This window comes from Scyliorhinus torazame, chromosome 8 (assembly GCF_047496885.1).
Source record: "Scyliorhinus torazame isolate Kashiwa2021f chromosome 8, sScyTor2.1, whole genome shotgun sequence".
Classification (NCBI taxonomy): domain Eukaryota; kingdom Metazoa; phylum Chordata; class Chondrichthyes; order Carcharhiniformes; family Scyliorhinidae; genus Scyliorhinus; species Scyliorhinus torazame.
Genome location: NC_092714.1, coordinates 73,469,840 through 73,491,693, shown reverse-complemented (window position 1 = coordinate 73,491,693; position 21,854 = coordinate 73,469,840). Strand labels below are relative to the sequence as shown.

The 21,854-nt window shown below is 48.6% G+C and overlaps 1 protein-coding gene across 3 annotated transcripts in view; it reads right to left on the bottom strand.

Moving 5' to 3' along the window:
* The window catches only part of slc35a5 (solute carrier family 35 member A5), a 100,824-nt gene that overhangs the window by 41,515 nt on the left and 37,455 nt on the right, over window positions 1-21,854 (bottom strand). For all 3 annotated transcript variants that reach the window (XM_072513826.1, XM_072513827.1, XM_072513828.1), the window contains 3 exons: window positions 15,030-15,176; window positions 8,921-9,019; window positions 3,576-3,706 (listed from right to left, as the gene is read on the bottom strand). In XM_072513826.1, coding sequence (XP_072369927.1) covers window positions 3,576-3,706; window positions 8,921-9,019; window positions 15,030-15,168 — 369 coding nt within the window. In that variant the 5' untranslated portion in view covers window positions 15,169-15,176. The remainder of the gene's footprint in view (window positions 1-3,575; window positions 3,707-8,920; window positions 9,020-15,029; window positions 15,177-21,854) is intronic.

Genomic DNA, 21,854 nt, shown 5'->3' with positions numbered 1-21,854 from the left:
TTAAATTGTTCATAGGATGTCAGCATCATTGGCAAGACTAGCATTTGTTGTCCATCTCTGATTTTCTTGAGGTGGTGAGGAGCTGCCTTTTGGAACCTCTGCAGTGTATACCCACAGTACTTAGGAAGCGATTTCCTGGTATTTGACTCAGCAACAGTGAAGGAAGCTTTTGATAGGTTTATCGATTTGACTAAAATTTTAATATTCTATGTAAAAAGAATAGGGTGGCACGGTGGCTAGCACTGCCACCTCACAGTACCAGGGACCCAGGTTCAATTCTGCCTCGGGTGACTGTGGAGTTTGCACTTTCTCCCTGTGTCTGCATGGGTTTCCTCCGGGTGCTCAGGTTTCCTCTCACAGTTCAAAGATGTGGTTAGGTGGATTGGCCATGGTAAATTGTCCCTTAGTTTCCAAAGGGTCAGGTAGAGATATTGGGTTATAGGGATAGGGTGGGGGTGTGGGTTTTGGTAAGGTGCTCTTTCCAAGGGTCGGCGCAGACTCAATGGGCTGAATGGCCTTCTTCTGCATTGTAGGGATTCTATGAGTCTATTATTCAGTCATGCTGAAGTACTTTATTCAGTGCAACTGAGTGACTGCCCTTGACATCAAGACACCATTTGTTCGAGTAAGGCATCAAGGAGCCCTAACAAAACTGGAGCCAATGAGAATAAAGGGGAAAACTCTGCACTGGTTGGAGTCATACCTAGCTCAAAGAAAGATGGTGGTGGTGGTTGGAGGTTGATCATTACAGCTCCAGGACATCACTGCAGGAGGTCCTCAAGGTAACATCCTGGGCCCAACCATCTTCAGCTGTTTCACCAATGGCCTTCCTTCCATCATAATGTCAGAAGTGGGATGTTTGCAGGTGGCTACAATGTTAAACACCATCTGCAACTCCTCACTTACTGATGTCCAAATGCAGCAAGGCCCAGACAATATCCAAGCTTGTGCTGACAAATGGCACGTAACATTCATGCCACACAAGTGCCAGGCAAAAACCATCTCCAACAACCATCTAACCATCGTCCCATGACATTCAATGGCATTACGATCACGGAATCCCCCACTTGAACATCCTAGGGGTTACTAATGACCAGAAATTGAACTAGACTAGCCATATAAATACTGTGGCTACCAGAACAGGTCAAAGGCTAGGGTTCCTGTGGCAAGCAGCCCACACACACCCTGAAACCCAAAGCCTGTCCACCATCTACAGGGCACAAGTCAGGAGTGTAATGGAATACACAAGGGTGCAAAGGAGATTTACCAGGATGCTGTCTGGACTGGAGGGCATGTCTTATGAAGAAAGGTTGAAGGAGCTAGGGCTTTTCTCACTGGAGCGAAGAAGGAAGAGAGGCGGCTTGATAGAGGTGTACAAGGCGATGAGAGACATGGATAGAGTGGATAGCCAGAGACTCTGCCCCAGGGCGGAAATGGCTGTCACGAGGGGACATAATTTTAAGGTAATTGGAGGAATGTATAGGGGAATTGTCAGAGGTCGGTTCTTTACACAGAGTGGTGGGTGCGTGGAATACACTGCCAGCAGAGGTGGTGGAGTCAGTCATTAGGGACATTTGAGCGACTCTTGGACAGCAGTAAATTGAAGGGGTGTAGGTTAGGTTGATCTTAGATTAGGATAAGTGGTTGGCACAACATCGTGGGCCGAAGGGCCTGTACTGTGTTGTACTGCCCTATGTTCTACACTCCACTTGCCTGGACAAGTGCAACTCTAACAACACTCAGGAAGCTCAACACCTTGTAGGACAAAGCAGCCCACTTGATTGCTACTCCTTTCAATCCCTCCACCAGAGACGAACAGTGGCAGCCATGCATCTTCAAGATGCACAACAGGAATTCACGAAGGTCACTGAGCCAGCATCTTCCAAACCCATGATCACGACCATCTAAAAGGACAGAGCAGCAGCTACCTGGGAACCCCAGTAGAGGGGTTCACTGTAGAGGTGTCAAAATCCTGGAATTGGTATACCCACACCTCAAGGACTGCAGCGGTTCAAGGCGGCAACTAGTGGTGGTGGTGCGGGGGGGGGGGGGGGGGGGGGGGGGGGACAATAAATGCTGGCTTAGCCAGGACACCCACATCCCATAAATAAATTAAAAGCACAAGTCAGCAGACTGCATTATATTCAGTGTATATGCTTAGATCTACCACTGCATTTTCATGTCAAAATATCCTTATAACAGGGGACCAAAGTGGCTGAAGCCGTGGCTGCCAATGGGGAAGTGAAGTGAGGTGGAACACACAAGAGGAATGGGAAGCTTGCAAGAGGACACTACAGAAATTGGGAGAGGGGAGGCCATTAAAAGGATAAACATGAAAATTAAAATTTTAAGAGAACAGGGTACCGTTTCTGTTTTGGACACAGATTGGTGATTCACACATAAATTGTGCCCATTTTGCAGAGTGAATTTTTGTGATTGAAGTTTTCAAACCCATTTGGAAATCTACAAATGCAAAATTTGCAATGAACCAACACAATCCGGCAGACTTTTAAAACACAAGCTTTAAAAAAATCCTTAATACATTTAAGTGGTAACTTGATACCATTTGCTGAAAATGGATTTCACAGTCTTCACCTGGAGTGACTGGAGTTTAAATTAGTGTAAATGACTTTTTCAAAAATATACCGAACGCTTTTCTAGTTAAACTGAAGTAGCGAATTACAAAACAATTCAAAATTTAACTATTAATGCATTTTCTCCCAAATATTCTAGTTTACTCTTTCGTGCCTCCTCAAAGGCTTGCAAACGAATGTAATTAGCAGAGACTTCCAACGGCGATTAATTCACTTCGAGGTAAAGCATCATAGAATCCCTACTGTGCAGAAGGAGGCCATTCGATCCATCAAGTCTGCACCGACCCTCTGAAAGAGCACCCTATTTCCTTTATTCCTACAAGTCCGGAAAGATGTGCTGTTAGGTAATTTGGACATGCTGAATTCTCCGTGTACCCGAACAGGCGCGGAATGTAGCGACCAGGGGCTTTTCACAGTAACTTCATTGCAGTGTTAATGTAAACCTACTTGTGACAATAAAGATTATTATTCTGTCGAACCTTAATCTCAAGCGTATTTTCGCATTTTTCATTCCTTATATTAGTCAACTCTAAAAAATGACGATAGATTTGAGCCCGACTACTTTTTTCAAATTTCCCAAATGCATTTGGCACCCAGAAGACAAATTTTCATCCAGGGCAGATTTTAAACTTGGTTCTTGATGTCAATGTCAAATACCTAACTAAATGTACAATGTGCATTTATATAGCAGCTTTTAGAGAGTAAAAGTGGACACTTCACCAGAGTTTACAAAATTTGATATCCTGCACCTTTGTACCTTCGACATACAAGTCACCGCACACAGCAGGAATTTTCACATAGCAAACACTCACTAAACAGCCACGAGAACAAATGACCACATAATCTGTTACAGTGATGTTGGTTAAGAGTAAATGTTGGTCAGACACTGAGTGAAGAACCTCTGATACATTTCTGGACTGCATAATTTACTTAACCCTTTTCAGTAATAACACAGATGCAATTATGTTTTTTTGAACTTACTGGTTGGAGGTAGATGAGCACATGAAAGGCAATTAAATTATCCACGAAGTAGAGAAATGCTGGAACACCCCATTTCATAAGTTGAAAGAAACTCCACCAAGAATATTCCAAACCCCTGCATGTCTGTTCCTCTGTGGAGAAAGAATGTCTCAGTAACCTTTTCATAAATTATGAAGTAATAATCACTTACGGCCACACTTGAAGATTTGATATATATATATTGTAATCATGGAGCTGCAGAATTACACTGAAGATACAAGTTTGCACATGTTTACCATATGGTGAGTTTGTGATCAAATGTAATCAGGGGTAACCAAGTCCTTTCCCAGAAAAAGGGAATATGAAAATTAAAATAAAGTGCTATTCACCTCAACACAAATCTCAAACCTTCAATTAACCAGTTAAAAATCAGTATTGTTGGAAAACAGACAGTCTTCCAGCATTAATTTTCACAGAAGAAGGTATGTATTTTGGAAAATTAAGAGAGTGAATAATACAATACAAAGGACAGGGCAGGATATTGCTAGTTTAATTTTTCCAATGATGCAGAGCATTCACAGTCCACAATTTCACCGAGGCAAACGTAGCTGGTATGCAAGGGAAAATAGAGAAGTCAACGCCTGCCATGTTTTAGGCTTCCTATTAACCATTTTATTACGCATCATTGTTTCAGAAATATGAGATTGTAATTTTACAGTTGAAATTCTTCAAAATTTTCACTACTCAGGAATAAGGGATAATATTTATTTTGGTATCCTTAACAATAAACATTTAATTGTAAGAAGTGCTGTAACTTCTTTGTGAAATAATATTATACAATTGGAACCCAATCTTTTATGGTTACAGTTCAACATTTGTACTCGCACTATAAAATAAATTAACATTAACTTTAACATTTAATAGCAATTCTTTAAATTTAGGGGGAAACACAATGATTAGAACACCCATACGTGCGGAGTAAAGACAGCCATAGTTGAACAACAAGATCCTTAAAATGCATTATATTCAAACTTGAAATAAACATTATTAATTTGAAATGAAGGTTCCAGATCATTTTACTTGGTCTTTGAAACAATGGTACCGGTCTAAATAAACTTTAAAGCTTAGGGCAGCAGATGCTAAATTAAAAAAAAGCTTACTGCTATCAATGTAAAACTTTAGAAGATAGCCATGTTTGTCATGTTTCTAGTCAAATTTTCAAAACTTTGACAAAATGCAAATATTTGCAAGTTATCACAGTTAGTGAGACTCCAATCTTCAGCATAAATGAAACAATCACATTGGACTTTAGATGTGCACTTGCGATGCCAAGGCAGACAAGGCTATGGGCCAAGTACTGGAAAATGGGATTCGAATAATTAGGTGGTTATTTTCGACTGCCACAGATGCTCTCGGCCAAAGGACACTTTCTGTTCTGTAGACCTCTATGACTATGACTTTGTGCCAGGTTGGAGTAAATAGGAACAATTACACCGTAAAAACATTTTTAATAGATTTGCCCTGACCTGTGGCTATTTTCAAATCTTACAATAGTGACTTATTAAGCAAATTTTTTTTCAACAAAATAATTGTCCCATTTTATCAACAATAGTAGATTGACACAATAATAACATGGAATAAAGAAATTTGTTACCACTAGCCAATGGTTTGATTACATAGAAACATGGAAAATATGAGGACACCATTCGACCCTTCAAGCCTGCTCCACCATTCATTACAATCATGGCTGGTCATCCAACTCAGTAACCTGTTCTCGCTTTCCCCCCCATTTCCTTTGATCCCTTTCACCCCAAAAGCTATATCTAACTCCTTCTTGAAAACATCAAATGTTTTGTCCTGAACTGCTTTCTGCAGGAGCAAGTTTCACAGGCTCACCATTCTCTGGGTGAAGAAATTGCTCATTTCAGTCTTAAATAGTTTACCCTGTATCCTTAAACTATGACCCCTGGGTTTGGACTACGCTGTCATTGGGAACATCCTTCCTGCATTTACCCTGTCTAGTCCTGTTAGAATTTTATAGTTTTCTGAAATCCCCCTCATTCTCCTAAACTCTAGCGAATATAATCCCAACTGACTCAATCTCTCCTCAGAATCCTTACTGTGCAGAAGGAGGTCATTCGGCCCATCGAGACTGCGCCGAGCCTTCGAAAGAGCACCCAACCTAGGCTCAATCCCTGTATCCCCATCCCACTAAGGGGCAATTTAGCTTGGCCAAGTCACCTAACCTGCACATCTTTGGACTGTGGGAGGAAACCGGAGCACCCGGAAGAAACCCACACAGACACGGGGAGAAAGTGCAAACTCCACACAGTCACCAGAGATCGGAATCGAACACGTGTCCCTGACCCTGCTAACCACTGTGCCACCGTGCTGCTCCTGTCATTCCCATCTGGTGCCCTGCCACCCCTCATATGTCAGTCCCGCCTGGTAACCTTTGCTGCAGTCCCTCTAATAGCAAGAACATGCTTCTTCAGCTAAGGAGACCAAAACGGCACACAATGGGCAAAATTCTCCCTAATTGGCGCGATGTCCGCCGACCGGCGCCAAAAACGGCACAAATCAGTCCGGCATCGCGCCGCCCCAAAGGTGCGGAATCCTCCGCCACTTGAGCAGCCGAGCCCTCGCCTTGAGGGGCTAGGCCCGCGCCGGACTGATTTCCGCCCCGACAGCTGGCGGGAAAGGCCTTTGGTGCCCCGCCAGCTGGCGCGGAAATGACATTGCCGGGCTGCGCATGCGCGGGAGCGTCAGCGGCCGCTCACGGCATCCCCGCGCATGCGCAGTGGGGGGGGTCTCTTCCGCCTCCGCCATGGTGGAGACCGTGGCGAAGACGGAAGGAAAAATGTGCCCCCACGGCACAGGCCCGCCCGCGGATCCGAGGGCCCCGATTGCGGGCCAGGCCACCGTGGGGGCACCCCCCGGGGCCAGATCGCCCCGCGCCCCCCCCCCCTCCAGGACCCCGGAGACCGCCCGTGCCGCCTTGTCCCGCCGGTAAGAGAGGTGGTTTAATCCACGCCGGCGGGACAGGCATTCTAGCAGCGGGACTTCGGCCCATCCAGGCCGGAGAATCGCTGGGGGGGGGGGCGCCAACCGGCGCGCCGCGATTCCCGCACCCGCCGAATCTCCGGTGCCGGAGAATTCGGCAACCAGCGGGGCGGGATTCACGCCAGCCCCCGGCGATTCTCCGACCCGGCTGGGGGGTCGGAGAATCTCGCCCAATATTCCAGTTGTGATCTCATCAAGGCGCCATATAATTGCAGCAAGACATCCCTGTTCCTGCACTCGAATCCTTTCACTGTGATGGTCAACATACCATTTGCCTTCTTTGCTGCCTGCTACACCTGCATGCTTACTTTCAGCAACTGTTGTAGAAGGAAACCCAGGTCATCTTCCCCTCTCTCAATCTATAGTCATTCAGATAAAAATCTGCCTTCTTGATTTTGCTACCAAAGCCGATAACTCACATTTATCCACATTATACTGCATCTGCCATTCACTTGCCCATTCACTCAACTTGACCAAATCACACTGCAGTATCTCAGCGTCCCTCTCATAGCTCACTCTCCCAACCAGCTTTGACTTAAAACTGCAAATTTGGAGATATTACATTTAGTTCCCTCATCTAAATCATTAAAAAATATTGTGACTAGCTGAAGTCCTGGCACTGATCCCTGCAGTACCCCACTAGTCACTGGCTGCCGTTTGGAAAAAGACCCGTTTATTCCCACTCTTTGTTTCCTGTCTGTCGACAAGTTTTCTGTTCATCTCAATACATTACCCCTAAACCCATGCATTTAATTTTACATGCTAAATTCTTAAGCGGGACTATTGAAAGCCTTCTTAAAGTCATAGAAACCACAACCACTAGCTCCCCCTCAACAACTCTACCAGTTATATCCCCGAAGAATTCCAGTAGATTCCCTTTTGTAAATCCATGCTGATTTTGTCCAATCCTGCCACTGTTTTCCAAGTGTTCGCCTCTTCAATCTTCTATAATGGACTCTAGCGTTTTCCCCACTACTGGTATCAGGCTAACTGGTCCATAGTTCCCTATTTTCTCTCTACGTCCCTTTTTAAATAATGGGGTTACATTAGCTACCCTCCTATCTGTAGGAACTGTTCCAGAGTCTATAGAATCTTGGAAGATGACCACCAATGCATCCATTATTTCTAGAGCCACTTCCTCAAGTACTCTGGATTATCTGATCTAGATTATCAAACCCTGGAGATTCATCAGCCTTCAATCACATCAATTTGTGCAACACCATTTCCCTACTAATATTGATTTCCTTCAGCTCCTCCCTCTCACAAAACCCTGCATTCCCCAACATTTCTGGTGCAAAAGTGGTCAGTAAAACGTAGCGGGAGGCCAGGGGAACAATTGTTGATAAGAAAATATTCTTGGGACTGGACAAGTTTTACTGGTGTTTGGACTTTCCAAAGCTAGAAAGTAACTTGCATCAACCACATGTAACATTTGGCTGAGGAGTATTGCAACCGGAGTTGCAATATTCTACTTTGTGTTTATTATCTTTGTTATAAAGATCAAAATACACAATGCTCAATCTGAAAATATGGCAGAAGTTGTGTTAGATTTACAATGCCTTGAATTACACTATTTATGTAGACTGAAACAATCAGAATGCTCAAATGGCTTGCACCTTGTCACAAGCTACCAACCAAGTTTTCCATCAATTGGCCATGCAATGAAAGATCATGATTAAAATTCTTTACTAGAAATTAAACTGAGGTGCAAATTGACTTCCATTTTCTGAATTCTTGACGTATCAGTGCTCTGAAGTTATCAGAATTTCCTTGAACCAAATTTGCTTGATGTCTTTCAGGCAGTCCAGGAAAAGGCTGTCCTAGAACTGCACCAGGGGCAGAAAGATTAAATAACGCAAAAACTTTAATTTTAATATAGGGATAGGATTGAATATTTTAACGGTAATATGGATGAGTAATAGTGAATAGTAATAGTGCACTGGGCACAACTTTGTGACGATTTAATTTATGCACCTAAACAGTGAATCTCCTCCAGTAGCTTATATATTGGAATGTCAGACCTTCAGATTATGAAAATATGATGTACAATAGCCTTTCCTTTCAGCAGAAAGCCAGCCATTTCATGATTAGAAACATGACAATGGAGCTTACTGAATGTGCAATAACCACTGGGACATCAACAAAACATTAGAACATAGAACATAGAAAATACAGCGCAGAACAGGCCCTTCGGCCCACGATGTTGTGTTAATGTAAGGTTTATGCTCAATAGATGGCATATACAATCAACAGCTCGAAAATTACACAATTCCTACAAAACAAGATCAATAATTTAAACTCACCTTGGATCCGAACCCTTATTGCTAGAATACTACAAAACACCAGTTTTACAGCCTCTGCACATAAATTCACTGTGGCAGGTAGATAGTTATATTTATTCTCTGTGAAGTATAAAAAAGCTTTTAGTTAGTTATCACGGAGTAAGAAAGAGTTTTAAACAAGCTGAATTAAACAAGGAACTGTTCTGTTCAACAGAAAACTCTGAAACTCTCAAGCCATTAAAGGTAAATAGCAGGGGCAGGTACTTGCATGGTAATTTCAAACATAGCGATTTACCATTCTCTGCTGGAATGTTCCACTCCGGTACAGAAGTGAGTGCGCCGCGAGAGGGCGTGGCGGGAGCGAGCGCGGCGGGAGGGTGGGCGGCGGGAGAGAGTGCGGAAGAGAGTGCGGGGTTTCATTTTAAACAGTAGAGGGGTTTCATTTTAAACCACGTATACATTGGAGAATCCCTATTAACTCTATTCATTAAGATATACCATATTTCAGAGGGTTTTGGTGTAAAGGTGTGCAAATATCTAGCTCTATGTGCATTCCTGTTTCGCCCATGGAATGCACCATCTGCTAAGTTGAACATGCCACAAACCTCCTGGCCTGTCTAAATATTGCTTCATGCTGCCACTAACAGATAACTTTAACCATCAAAATGGATGCATTTGAATTGAGAGGGAGGTTAAAAGGTAGTCAGTCATTAAAAGTTTTAAAGAATCTGCATGTCTTAAGTTTAAAAAGGTTTCTGTTTATAACTAATGTTGGCCAGGCTTCCTTGGCCTCAGAACTCAGCAGGCACAAGGAGGCAAGCAGCACTGGGCCACAAATACTGCCCAAGGGCAATACTTTACATTACAGCTTGTGGACCAAAAGGATCAGAAGCATTTCCTTCAGACCCAACAAGCTACTTTGTAAACAATCTCAATGATCTGTTCAACCTCCCACCTCCATGATCTCGGAACACCCCATTGCCCATCAACTGATCACTAGCTCCCAAATAATCTCATCTCCTGCAAACATTTTTCCTCCAACCATGAACCTTTCCACAATCACCATCTCACCACCCCTCTCTGACATGTTCTACCCACCCATCACCAATCATGATCTCCCTCTCCAACTAGCCTATCTTCGTGCAACCACAATCTTATTCCCCTATCCAACCATGCTCTAATTTCCATGACAATCTCAGAATCCTGATAATTTCTACCTCATACCACTAATCTTGAGTCCTGACCATCATCTCCTTCATCTCTACCACTCCAGACGTCACATCTCTCCCCAAACATATTCTACATCGTCCCCATGACCATTATCTCACACCCTCTCACCAATGCTCTACACAAACCTCCTGCAATCACTGTCTTCCTCCTGATCACACTCACCCCAACAGTCCCCACCTTTGTCCTGAAGCATACTCTAACCCTGCCCCTGCCCCACACCCCCGGACTACCAGTTAACCCTGAACATGCTCTATCCTCCATGACCATCACCTCACCAACCCTACAACCATGTTCTACCCAGTCTCCATTTTAAAATACCATGCCTGTAATAGGTACAGGAAACCCCTACTTGTTGGTTCCCCATATGTCTACTATATGTCTTTCCGAATATATGATTGAGTTAATTTTGGGGCTATTCTATCTCCGACATATGCTGTTGCATTGCTCATGCAGATTTTTTTTTTTAACAAAAGCATGATGTAATACAAGGGGCGCATTTACATCTGGATTGCCCTTTTCTAATAGTTGTAATAGGACTGATTTGAAGAAAGTGTGACACTGTACTTGATGTAGTTATGTTTAATGTGCACAGGCATTTTGCATCACAAATAAATTAGGCTACTTGTGATTGCAACAAGAATTTTGTCTTCAATCAGTTTTTCCAAAAATCTTAAGTAACAAGCTACTTTAGTTGGAATTTCATTTCTGAACATGCTTCAGTCTGAATAAATATCTTGCTGTTCAAATCAATAAGATGGCTTTATCATGTGTCATTATAGATTAATTCAGCTTCATTTCCTGACTCTGCCCTTTCATTTACTTCACCAGCTGGAACTTTCCATCATATGTTCCAGCAAATGTGTGTAAGTATTAATGCCTCAAGGATTCTCAGTTAGCGTTTCAGAAACTCAAGCATTAAGAGATGCACAAAACTGATGATTTTAACAAAGGAGAACATTACATTTAATCTGATTTAGGTGAACACCATAATTAATTGTAAAATGTAGAAATTTAATTATGTTGAATGATGCAACATTGCTTTGGCAAAAATAGCTGGTAACAAATAGATTGCTGTCATTAAAGGGGTCTCATTTGAGACCTTGAGGCAGCTAATATCTGAAAGCAGTCAATATAGTTTAACCACTGATCCATAATATAACACTAGCCACATGTCCACAGTAAGTCTCTTTCAAGTAGGCTTACAAGAAACAAGGTTTCCTTAATAGAGATTTGGGTTAATGATCAACAAGTCAAGAAGTCTTTACAAACATTAGAGGAAGTACACATATTAATAATGTCCCAAATGGTTTTAGAATGCTGATCCTATGTGTTTTAGAATGCTTATGCTGTATTCGTCAAATAGATCTATGTCTGAGTAATGTGGTAATTACTTTTTGTGTGCCTGCAAGGAAAGATGATTTCAGACATAGAATGTAAATCCTTCCTTCAATGTAACCAATTGCTATAGTTAGAGGTCAAGACCAAACAACATATTTATAAACTAGAATTATGATCAAAATTATGTGTGAAGTTGCTGCAGTTTGCTGTCTTATTTCTTAAGATAATTTTATATTGGAATACTGGGTGGCAATAAGATTTTTCTTTTGTAAAGTAGAACACCAGGGTGCAGCTGAAAGAAACTAATCGGACAGGCATCTCAAGTATTTGTCACTGCATAACGAATTAAGAATCACAATTATAATGAGGTGGAAAAGGCAGGAGTAAAGTAATATATTTGGAAACACAAGATTTCTACCGTCTCCCCAATTACAGGTCTGATCTCATCCATCTGCCCTGTAATTTCCACACACACACACACACGTTCCCCCCCCCCCACACCCCCACCCCATACACGCCCCACACACCCACACCCTCCCCCCCACCCCATACACCCCCCACACACCCTCCCCCCCACCCACACACCCTCCCCCCCCACACTCACCCTCCCCCCCCACACACACCCTCCCCCCCCACACACACCCTCCCCCCCCACCCCATACACCCCCCACACACCCACACCCTCCCCCCCCACCCCATACACCCCCACACACCCTCCCCCCCACACACCCTCCCCCCCCACACACCCTCCCCCCCCACACACCCTCCCCCCCACACACACCCTCCCCCCCACACACACCCTCCACCCCCACACACAACCTCCCCCCCCCACACACACCCTCCCCCCCACACACACCCACACCCCCACCCCATACACCCCCCACACACCCACACCCTCCCCCCCCACCCCATACACCCCCACACACCCTCCCCCCCCACACACCCTCCCCCCCCACACACCCTCCCCCCACACACACCCTCCCCCCAACACACACCCTCCCCCCCACACACACCCTCCCCCCCCACACACACCCTCCCCCCCCCACACACACCCTCCCCCCCCCCACACACACCCTCCCCCACCCACCCACACCCTCCCCCCCACACACACCCTCCCCCCACACACACCCTCCCCCCCCACACACACCCTCCCCCCCCACACACACCCTCCCCCCCACACACACACCCTCCCCCCCACACACACCCTCCCCCCCCACACACCCTCCCCCCCCCACACATCCTCCCCCCCCACACACACCCTCCCCCCCCACTCACACACCCTCCCCCCCCACACACACCCACACCCCCACCCCATACACCCCCCACACACCCACACCCTCCCCCCCCACCCCATACACCCCCACACACCCCCCCCCACACACCCTCCCCCCACACACACCCTCCCCCCACACACACACCCTCCACCCCCACACACAACCTCCCCCCCCACACACCCTCCCCCCCACACACACCCTCCCCCCCCACCCACACCCTCCCCCACCCACCCACACCCTCCCCCCCACACACACCCTCCCCCCCCACACACACCCTCCCCCCCCACACACACCCTCCCCCCCCACACACACCCTCCCCCCCACACACACCCTCCCCCCCACACACACCCTCCCCCCCACACACACCCTCCCCCCCCCACACACACCCTCCCCCCCCCACACACCCCCTCCCCCCCCCACACACACCCTCCCCCCCCACACACACCCTCCCCCCCCCACATACACCCTCCCCCCCCCACACACACCCTCCCCCCCCCACACACCCTCCCCCCCCCACACACCTTCCCCCCCCACACACATCCTCCCCCCCACACACACCCTCCCCCCCCACTCACACACCCTCCCCCCCCACACACACCCCCCACACACGCACCCTCCCCCCCACACACCCCCCACACACGCACCCTCCCCCCCCCACACCCCCCCACACACGCACCCTCCCCCCCCACACGCACCCTCCCCCCCACCCACGCACCCTCCCCCCCCACCCACGCACCCTCCCCCCCCCACCCACGCACCCTCCCCCCCCCACCCACGCACCCTCCCCCCCCCCACCCACGCACCCTCCCCCCCCCACCCACGCACCCTCCCCCCCCACCCACGCACCCTCCCCCCCCACCCACGCACCCTCCCCCCCCACCCACGCACCCTCCCCCCCCCACCCACGCACCCTCCCCCCCACCCACGCACCCTCCCCCCCCACCCACGCACCCTCCCCCCCCCACCCACGCACCCTCCCCCCCCCCACCCACGCACCCTCCCCCCCCCCCACCCACGCACCCTCCCCCCCCCACCCACGCACCCTCCCCCCCCCCACCCACGCACCCTCCCCCCCCACCCACGCACCCTCCCCCCCCCACCCACGCACCCTCCCCCCCCCACCCACGCACCCTCCCCCCCCACCCACGCACCCTCCCCCCCCACCCACGTACCCTCCCCCCCCACCCACGCACCCTCCCCCCCCACCCACGCACCCTCCCCCCCCACCCACGCACCCTCCACCCCCCACACACGCACCCTCCCCCCCCCACACACGCACCCTCCCCCCCCCACACACACACACCCCCAGCCACACACACCCTCCCCCCCAGCCACACACACCCTCCCCCCCAGCCACACACACCCTCCCCCCCACCCACACACATCCTCCCCCCCACCCACACACATCCTCCCCCCCACCCACACACACCCTCCCCCCCCCACCCACACACACCCTCCCCCCCCACCCACACCCCCTCCCCCCCCACCCACACCCCCTCCCCCCCCCACCCACACCCCCTCCCCCCCACACACACACCCTCCCCCCCACACACACCCTCCCCCACACACACCCCAAGCCACACCCCCACCCACCCACACACAGCCCCCACCCAACCCACCACACACACACCCCACCCCACTCACACACTCCCACCGCCCCCACACACACACACCCTCCCCCCCCACCCACACCCCCTCCCCCCCCCACCCACACCCCCTCCCCCCCCACCCACACCCCCTCCCCCCCACACACACACCCTCCCCCCCACACACACACCCTCCCCCCCACACACACCCTCCCCCACACACACCCCAAGCCACACCCCCACCCACCCACACACAGCCCCCACCCAACCCACCACACACACACCCCACCCCACTCACACACTCCCACCGCCCCCACACACACATCCACCCACACACCCACCCCCATCCACACACATACACGCCCCCACCACACACGCCCACACCACACACCAACACACACACACACACGTCTTTGTAATCCTCGATTGCATGCTTCCACCACTGGCTTTCTCACTTGACAGCTAGCCACCCTCTCAATTCAACATTAATGATAGTTTTTTTTTAAAAAAGGACCTTTACCTATCCGGTTGTTGTAGGTCTTTTACTCCTGTTTCCCCCCTGGAAATATCAGGGTTCATAACATTTCAAATGAGCATGCTCTTTGTTATTCATTTACAAATAAAACTCCCACGCTCAAATTTCAAAATATCCTTTTTTTGTGATTAAATGTTGAGCAAAGTTAACAGAAGAATCCCTGGCACCTTCATTAGCAGAAAACTTCATTAGAAGAATCCGACTGCAGCCAAGTATGATGAACAATGCACCCAACACCAGCGTATACACCAATGAACGGGAACAAATGGAAGCACAGGATTTGGATACCATTTCTAACTCCAGCATTTGAGTACCTGACAACAACAAAATACAAAAGGAACAGATATTTAGAAAGCAGACTATTTAAAGTTGTTGCCAAAAGTAGGCCAATGAGGACTTCCGGTGACAGCATGTAGGTGGAGGTAGCATGTTGAGTGGCGCCTGCTCGAGGCTCTGGTTTTTGGATTTTAATGCCCAATTTCAGGGGCAGTTTTTGAACAAGATAGAAGGTGGAGGATGACGAAGACCCAGAATAAGGCCATTGGAAAGAAGGGGACGAGTGAAAGTTTGCCATTGAGTGAATGGATGAGCCGGTGGAGGCGGCAGAGGCATTCGTGAAGGCCGAAGGATTCGGACTGAAATGAGAGATGGGACTGTGATTAGGCCATGGACTGAGGGGACGAGGATTGTGCTTAGCCTGGGGGGGACAGCTGGGTTTATGGGCTGGTAGAACGGGAGTGAGTAGTTTACTTTTGTTTATAGTCTGCAGTTGGTTACAAACAAAGTCGGCTTTAATAATATAATAATAGCTTATTGTCACAAGTAGGCTTTAATGAAGTTACTGTGAAAAGCCCCTAGTCGCCACATTCCAGCATCTGTTCGGGAGGCTGGTATGGGAATTGAACCCGCGCTGCTGGCCTTGTTCTGCATTACAAGCCAGCTGTTTAGCCCACTGTGCTAAACCAGCCCCTTTGATGTTATGGTGGTTTTCTGGGGCGCGCTTTTGCATTGGTTTTGTTTATTTTTGTTTTCAGGGACTGGGTCATGTGGGAGGGGGTCGGGAGGAAGGTGGCCTGGGCAGGGGCCTCCACACTAGCAAGCGAAGGTTAGCTAGCGAATGGGAGTGTGGTGGGGCAAGGGGCAGCGGTCGTTGGAACCTGGTTGAACAGGTTTCGATGGGCCTGGAAGGTGTGAAGGGTGGGGAGATGGGATCAATACTGGGAGAGGTGTTTGCAAGAGGATGGGGGGATTCTGGAAGGGAGGAAAAGAGGGGTTTGGTGGTAACAAAGGGATAGGGCGAGTCAGGCCTGAAGGGCAGGGCCCGTGGTTTTGATAATGCAGTTTTGGAGGGGAGTGAGAGACCCATGGTCAGAATAGTGACGTGGAACATGAGGGGGTAGGCGGGGCCGCTGAAGAGATCAAGGGTTTTTATACACTTGAAGAGCTTGAAAGCTGACATGGTTATGCTGCAGGAGACCCATCTGAGGGTGAGGGATCAGGTGAGGCTTAGGAAGGGTTGGTGAGTCAGGTTTTCCACTCGAGGTTCGATAGCAGGGCTTGGCGGGGTAGTGTTATTGGTGGGCAAGGTTTCAGATGGAGAAGGTGGTGGCGGACCAGGGGGGGCAAGTACGTGATATAGACAGGGGCTCCAGAGGGGAGGTTAGTGGCTTGGCGAGCGTAAATGACCCCAACTAGGATGATGCGGGGTTTGTGAAGAAGGTGCTGGGTGCCATCCCAGATCTGGATACCCACGAGTTGATAGTTGGGGATGGGAAGATCTACGAGCACAGGAGAAGGCAGGGCATATGCTGGCCGGCCAGTTCCAGAGGGAGGCAGCGGTGAGAGAGATAGTTTGGGTGCAGGATAAGATGGGGAAGGTGATGATGGCCCCGGAGCAGATCAATAAAGTATTTGTGGAGTTTTATAGGGATCTATGTGGGTTGGAGCCACCGGGGAGAAGTGGGGAATGAGGGAGTTCCTGGACAGGTTGGAATACCTGACACTGGGTGAGGAGGATAGAGCAGGGTTGGAGGTGCCGATGGGGGAGCAGGAGGTGAAGGAGGTGAATGGAAGGATGCAGGCAGGAAAGGCAGAGGGGCCCGATGGGTTGAATTTTATATGGAATTTAAGGACAAGTTTTCACCACTGTTGATAAGGACCCAGTGCAGTATGGGTCATACATATCTCTACTGAATGTAGATGCCAAGATATTGGCAAAGGTTTTGACGTCAAGGTTGGAGTGATGTCTCCCGAAGGTAATTGGGGAGGATCAGACTAGGTTTGTGAAGAGAAGGTAGCTGTTCTTGAACTTGAGGAGATTGCTGAATGTTGTCCTCTCTCCGGCAGAGGGAAAGGAAACAGAGGTGGTGGTGGCACTGGACACAGAGAAGGCATTTGATCGGGTAGAGTTGGGTTACTTGACGGCAGTATTGGAGAGATTTGGAATTGGGTCGAGGTTTGTGGCATGGGTGCGGTTGTTGTATAAGGAAAAGATGGCGAGTGTTCACACTAACAGCATGAACTCGGGGTACTTTGCACTGCATCAGGGTTCGAGACAGGGGTGCCCTATGTCCCCCCTGTTGTTTGCATCAACAATAGGCCATTGCGCTTAGGAGCTCCGGGCTGTGGAAGGGGATAGTGAGGGGGGTGATGGAACATAGGGTGTTCTTATACGCCGATGATCTGCTCTTGTATAATTCGGAACCGAGCACGTCGATGGGGAGCATAATGCTCCAGAGTTTCGGGACGTTCTTGGAGTTTCAGCGGGAGCGGAGTGCAGAGGCTGCTGGTGGGTGAGTATTGAAGTTTAAAATAACTTACCTTGCAGGAGCATCTCTTGGAGTTTCAGCGGGAGCGGAGTGCAGAGGCTGCTGGTGGGTGAGTATTGAAGTTTAAAATAACTTACCTTGCAGGAGCATCTCTTGGAGTTTCAGCGGGAGCGGAGTGCGGGGGCTGCTGGTGGGTGAGTATTTAAGTAAACACTTACCTGGTCCCATTTCTGTTCCTCTTTGCTGTTGTATTTTTTTAAATTAATTATTTTTTTTAAAGGCGGGAACAGGAAGTTCGACCCGCGGACTTCTGGGAAGTCCCTCACCAATAAATTCTGGTGGAGAGGAAACCCAAGACACTACACGTGTAGTGTCTCCCACCCGCCCTCCTCCTCTAACCTAATAATAAAACCCATTAGTGTGAGGCAAGTACCATATTGTATTATTATTATTATTTTAAAAATTTAGTTGTTAGCCAGATCTTGGTTGAAAGTTAGAGGGATGGCAGGGGAGGGAGTGCAATGTTCCTCCTGCAGGATGTTTGAGGTGAGGGATGCCGTTAGTGTCCCTGCTGATTTTACCTGCAGGAAGTGCTGCCATCTCCAGCTCCTCCAAGACCGAGTTAGGAAACTGGAGCTGGAGTTGGAAGAACTTCGGATCATTCGGGAGGCAGAGGGGGTCATAGATAGCAGCTTCAGGGAATTAGTTACACCAAAGATTGGAGATAGATGGGTAACTGTAAGAGGGACTGGGAAGAAGCAGTCAGTAAAGGGATCCCCTGCGGTCGTTCCCCTGAGAAACAAGTATACCGCTTTGGATACTTGTGGGGGGGGGGGGGGGGGGACGGACATACCAGGGGTAAGCCATGGGGTACGGGCCTCTGGCACGGAGTCTGTCCCTGTTGCTCAGAAGGGAAGGGGGGAGAGGAGCAGAGCATTAGTAATTGGGGACTCGATAGTCAGGGGCACAGATAGGAGATTTTGTGGGAGCGTGAGAGACTCACGTTTGGTATGTTGCCTCCCAGGTGCAAGGGTATGTGATGTCTCGGATCGTGTTTTCCGGGTCCTTAAGGGGGAGGGAGAGCAGCCCCAAGTCGTGGTCCACATTGGCACTAACGACATAGGTAGGAAAGGGGACAAGGATGTCAGGCAGGCTTTCAGGGAGCTAGGATGGAAGCTCAGAACTAGAACAAACAGAGTTGTTATCTCTGGGTTGTTGCCCGTGCCACGTGATAATGAGATGAGGAATAGGGAGAGAAAGCAATTAAACACGTGGCTACAGGGATGGTGCAGGCGGGAGGGATTCAGATTTCTGGATAACTGGGGCTCTTTCTGGGGAAGGTGGGACCTCTACAGACAGGATGGTCTACATCTGAACCTGAGGGGCACAAATATCCTGGGGGGGAGATTTGTTAGTGCTCTTTGGGGGGGGGTTTAAAACTAATGCAGCAGGGGCATGGGAACCTGGAGTGTAGTTTTAGGATACGGGAGAATGAGAGTATAGAGGTCAGGAGCACAGATTTGATGTCGCAGGAGGGGGCCAGTGTTCAGGTAGGTGGTTTGAAGTGTGTCTACTTCAATGCCAGGAGTATACGATACAAGGTAGGGGAACTGGCAGCATGGGTTGGTACCTGGGACTTCGATGTTGTGGCCATTTCGGAGACATGGATAGAGCAGGGACAGGAATGGATGTTGCAGGTTCCGGGGTTTAGGTGTTTTAGTAAGCTCAGAGAAGGAGGCAAAAGAGGGGGAGGTGTGGCGCTGCTAGTCAAGAGCAGTATTACGGTGGCGGAGAGGATGCTAGATGGGGACTCTTCTTCCGAGGTAGTATGGGCTGAGGTTAGAAATAGGAAAGGAGAGGTCACCCTGTTGGGAGTTTTCTATAGGCCTCCAAATAGTTCTAGGGATGTAGAGGAAAGGATGGCGAGGATGATACTGGATAAGAGCGAAAGTAACAGGGTAGTTATTATGGGAGACTTTAACTTTCCAAATATTGACTGGAAAAGATATAGTTCGAGTACATTAGATGGGTCGTTTTTTGTACAGTGTGTGCAGGAGGGTTTCCTGACACAATATGTTGACAGGCCAACAAGAGGCGAGGCCACGTTGGATTTGGTTTTGGGTAATGAACCAGGCCAGGTGTTGGATTTGGAGGTAGGAGAACACTTTGGGGATAGTGACCACAATTCGGTGACGTTTACGTTAGTGATGGAAAGGGATAAGTATACACCGCAGGGCAAGAGTTATAACTGGGGGAAGGGCAATTATGATGCCATTAGACGTGACTTGGGGGGGATAGGTTGGAGAAGTAGGCTGCAAGTATTGGGCACACTGGGTAAGTGGAGCTTGTTCAAGGATCAGCTACTGTGTGTTCTTGATAAGTACGTACCGGTCAGGCAGGGAGGAAGGCGTAGAGCGAGGGAACCGTGGTTTACCAAAGAAGTGGAATCTCTTGTTAAGAGGAAGAAGGAGGCCTATGTGAAGATGAGGTGTGAATTTCAGTTGGGGCGATGGATAGTGACAAGGTAGCGAGGAAGGATCTAACGAGAGAGCTAAGACGAGCAAGGAGGGGACATGAGAAGTATTTGGCAGGTAGGATCAAGGAAAACCCAAAAGCTTTCTATAGATATGTCAGGAATAAGCGAATGGCTAGGGTAAGAGTAGGACCAGTCAAGGACAGGGATGGGAAGTTGCGTGTGGAGACTGAAGAGATAGGCGAGATACTAAATGAATATTTTTCGTCAGTATTCACTCAGGAAAAAGAGAATGTTGTGGAGGAGAATGCTGAGACCCAGGCTATTAGAATAGATGGCATTGAGGTACGTAGGGAAGAGGTGTTGGCAATTCTGGACAGGCTGAAAATAGATAAGTCCCTGGGGCTGATGGGATTTATCCTAGGATTCTCTGGGAGGCCAGGGAAGAGATTGCTGGACCTTTGGCTTTGATTTTTATGTCATCATTGGCTACAGCAATAGTGCCAGAGGACTGGAGGATAGCAAATGTGGTCCCTTTGTTCAAAAAGGGGAGCAGAGACAACCCCGGCAACTATAGACCGGTGAGCCTCACGTCTGTAGTGGGTAAAGTCTTGGAGGGGATTATAAGAGACAAGATTTATAATCATCTAGATAGGAATAATATGATCAGGGATAGTCAGCATGGCTTTGTGAAGGGTAGGTCATGCCTCACAAACCTTATCGAGTTCTTTGAGAAGGTGACTGAAAAGGTAGACGAGGGTAGAGCAGTTGATGTCGTGTATATGGATTTCAGTAAAGCGTTTGATAAGGTTCCCCACGGTAGGCTATTGCAGAAAATACGGAGGCTGGGGATTGAGGGTGACTTAGAGGTGTGGATCAGAAATTGGCTAGCTGAAAGAAGACAGAGGGTGGTGGTTGATGGGAAATGTTCAGAATGGAGTTACAAGTTACAAGTGGCGTACCACAAGGATCTGTTCTGGGGCCGTTGCTGTTTGTCATTTTTATAAATGACCTAGAGGAAGGCGCAGAAGGGTGGGTGAGTAAATTTGCAGACGACACTAAAGTCGGTGGTGTTGTCGACAGTGAGGAAGGATGTAGCAGGTTACAGAGGGACATAGATAAGCTGCAGAGCTGGGCTGAGAGGTGGCAAACGGAGTTTAATGTAGAGAAGTGTGAGGTGATTCACTTTGGAAGGAATAACAGGAATGCGGAATATTTGGCTAATGGTAAAGTTCTTGGAAGTGTGGATGAGCAGAGGGATCTAGGTGTCCATGTACATAGATCCCTGAAAGTTGCCACCCAGGTTGATAGGGTTGTGAAGAAGGCCTATGGAGTGTTGGCCTTTATTGGTAGAGGGATTGAGTTCCGGAGTCAGGAGGTCATGTTGCAGCTGTACAAAACTCTGGTACGGCCGCATTTGGAGTATTGCGTACAGTTCTGGTCACCGCATTATAGGAAGGACGTGGAGGCTTTGGAGCGGGTGCAGAGGAGATTTACCAGGATGTTGCCTGGTATGGAGGGAAAATCTTATGAGGAAAGGCTGATGGACTTGAGGTTGTTTTCTTTGGAGAGAAGAAGGTTAAGAGGAGACTTAATAGAGGCATACAAAATGATCAGGGGGTTGGATAGGGTGGACAGTGAGAGCCTTCTCCCGCGGATGGAAATGGCTGGCACGAGGGGACATAACTTTAAACTGAGGGGTAATAGATATAGGACAGAGGTCAGAGGTAGGTTCTTTACGCAAAGAGTGG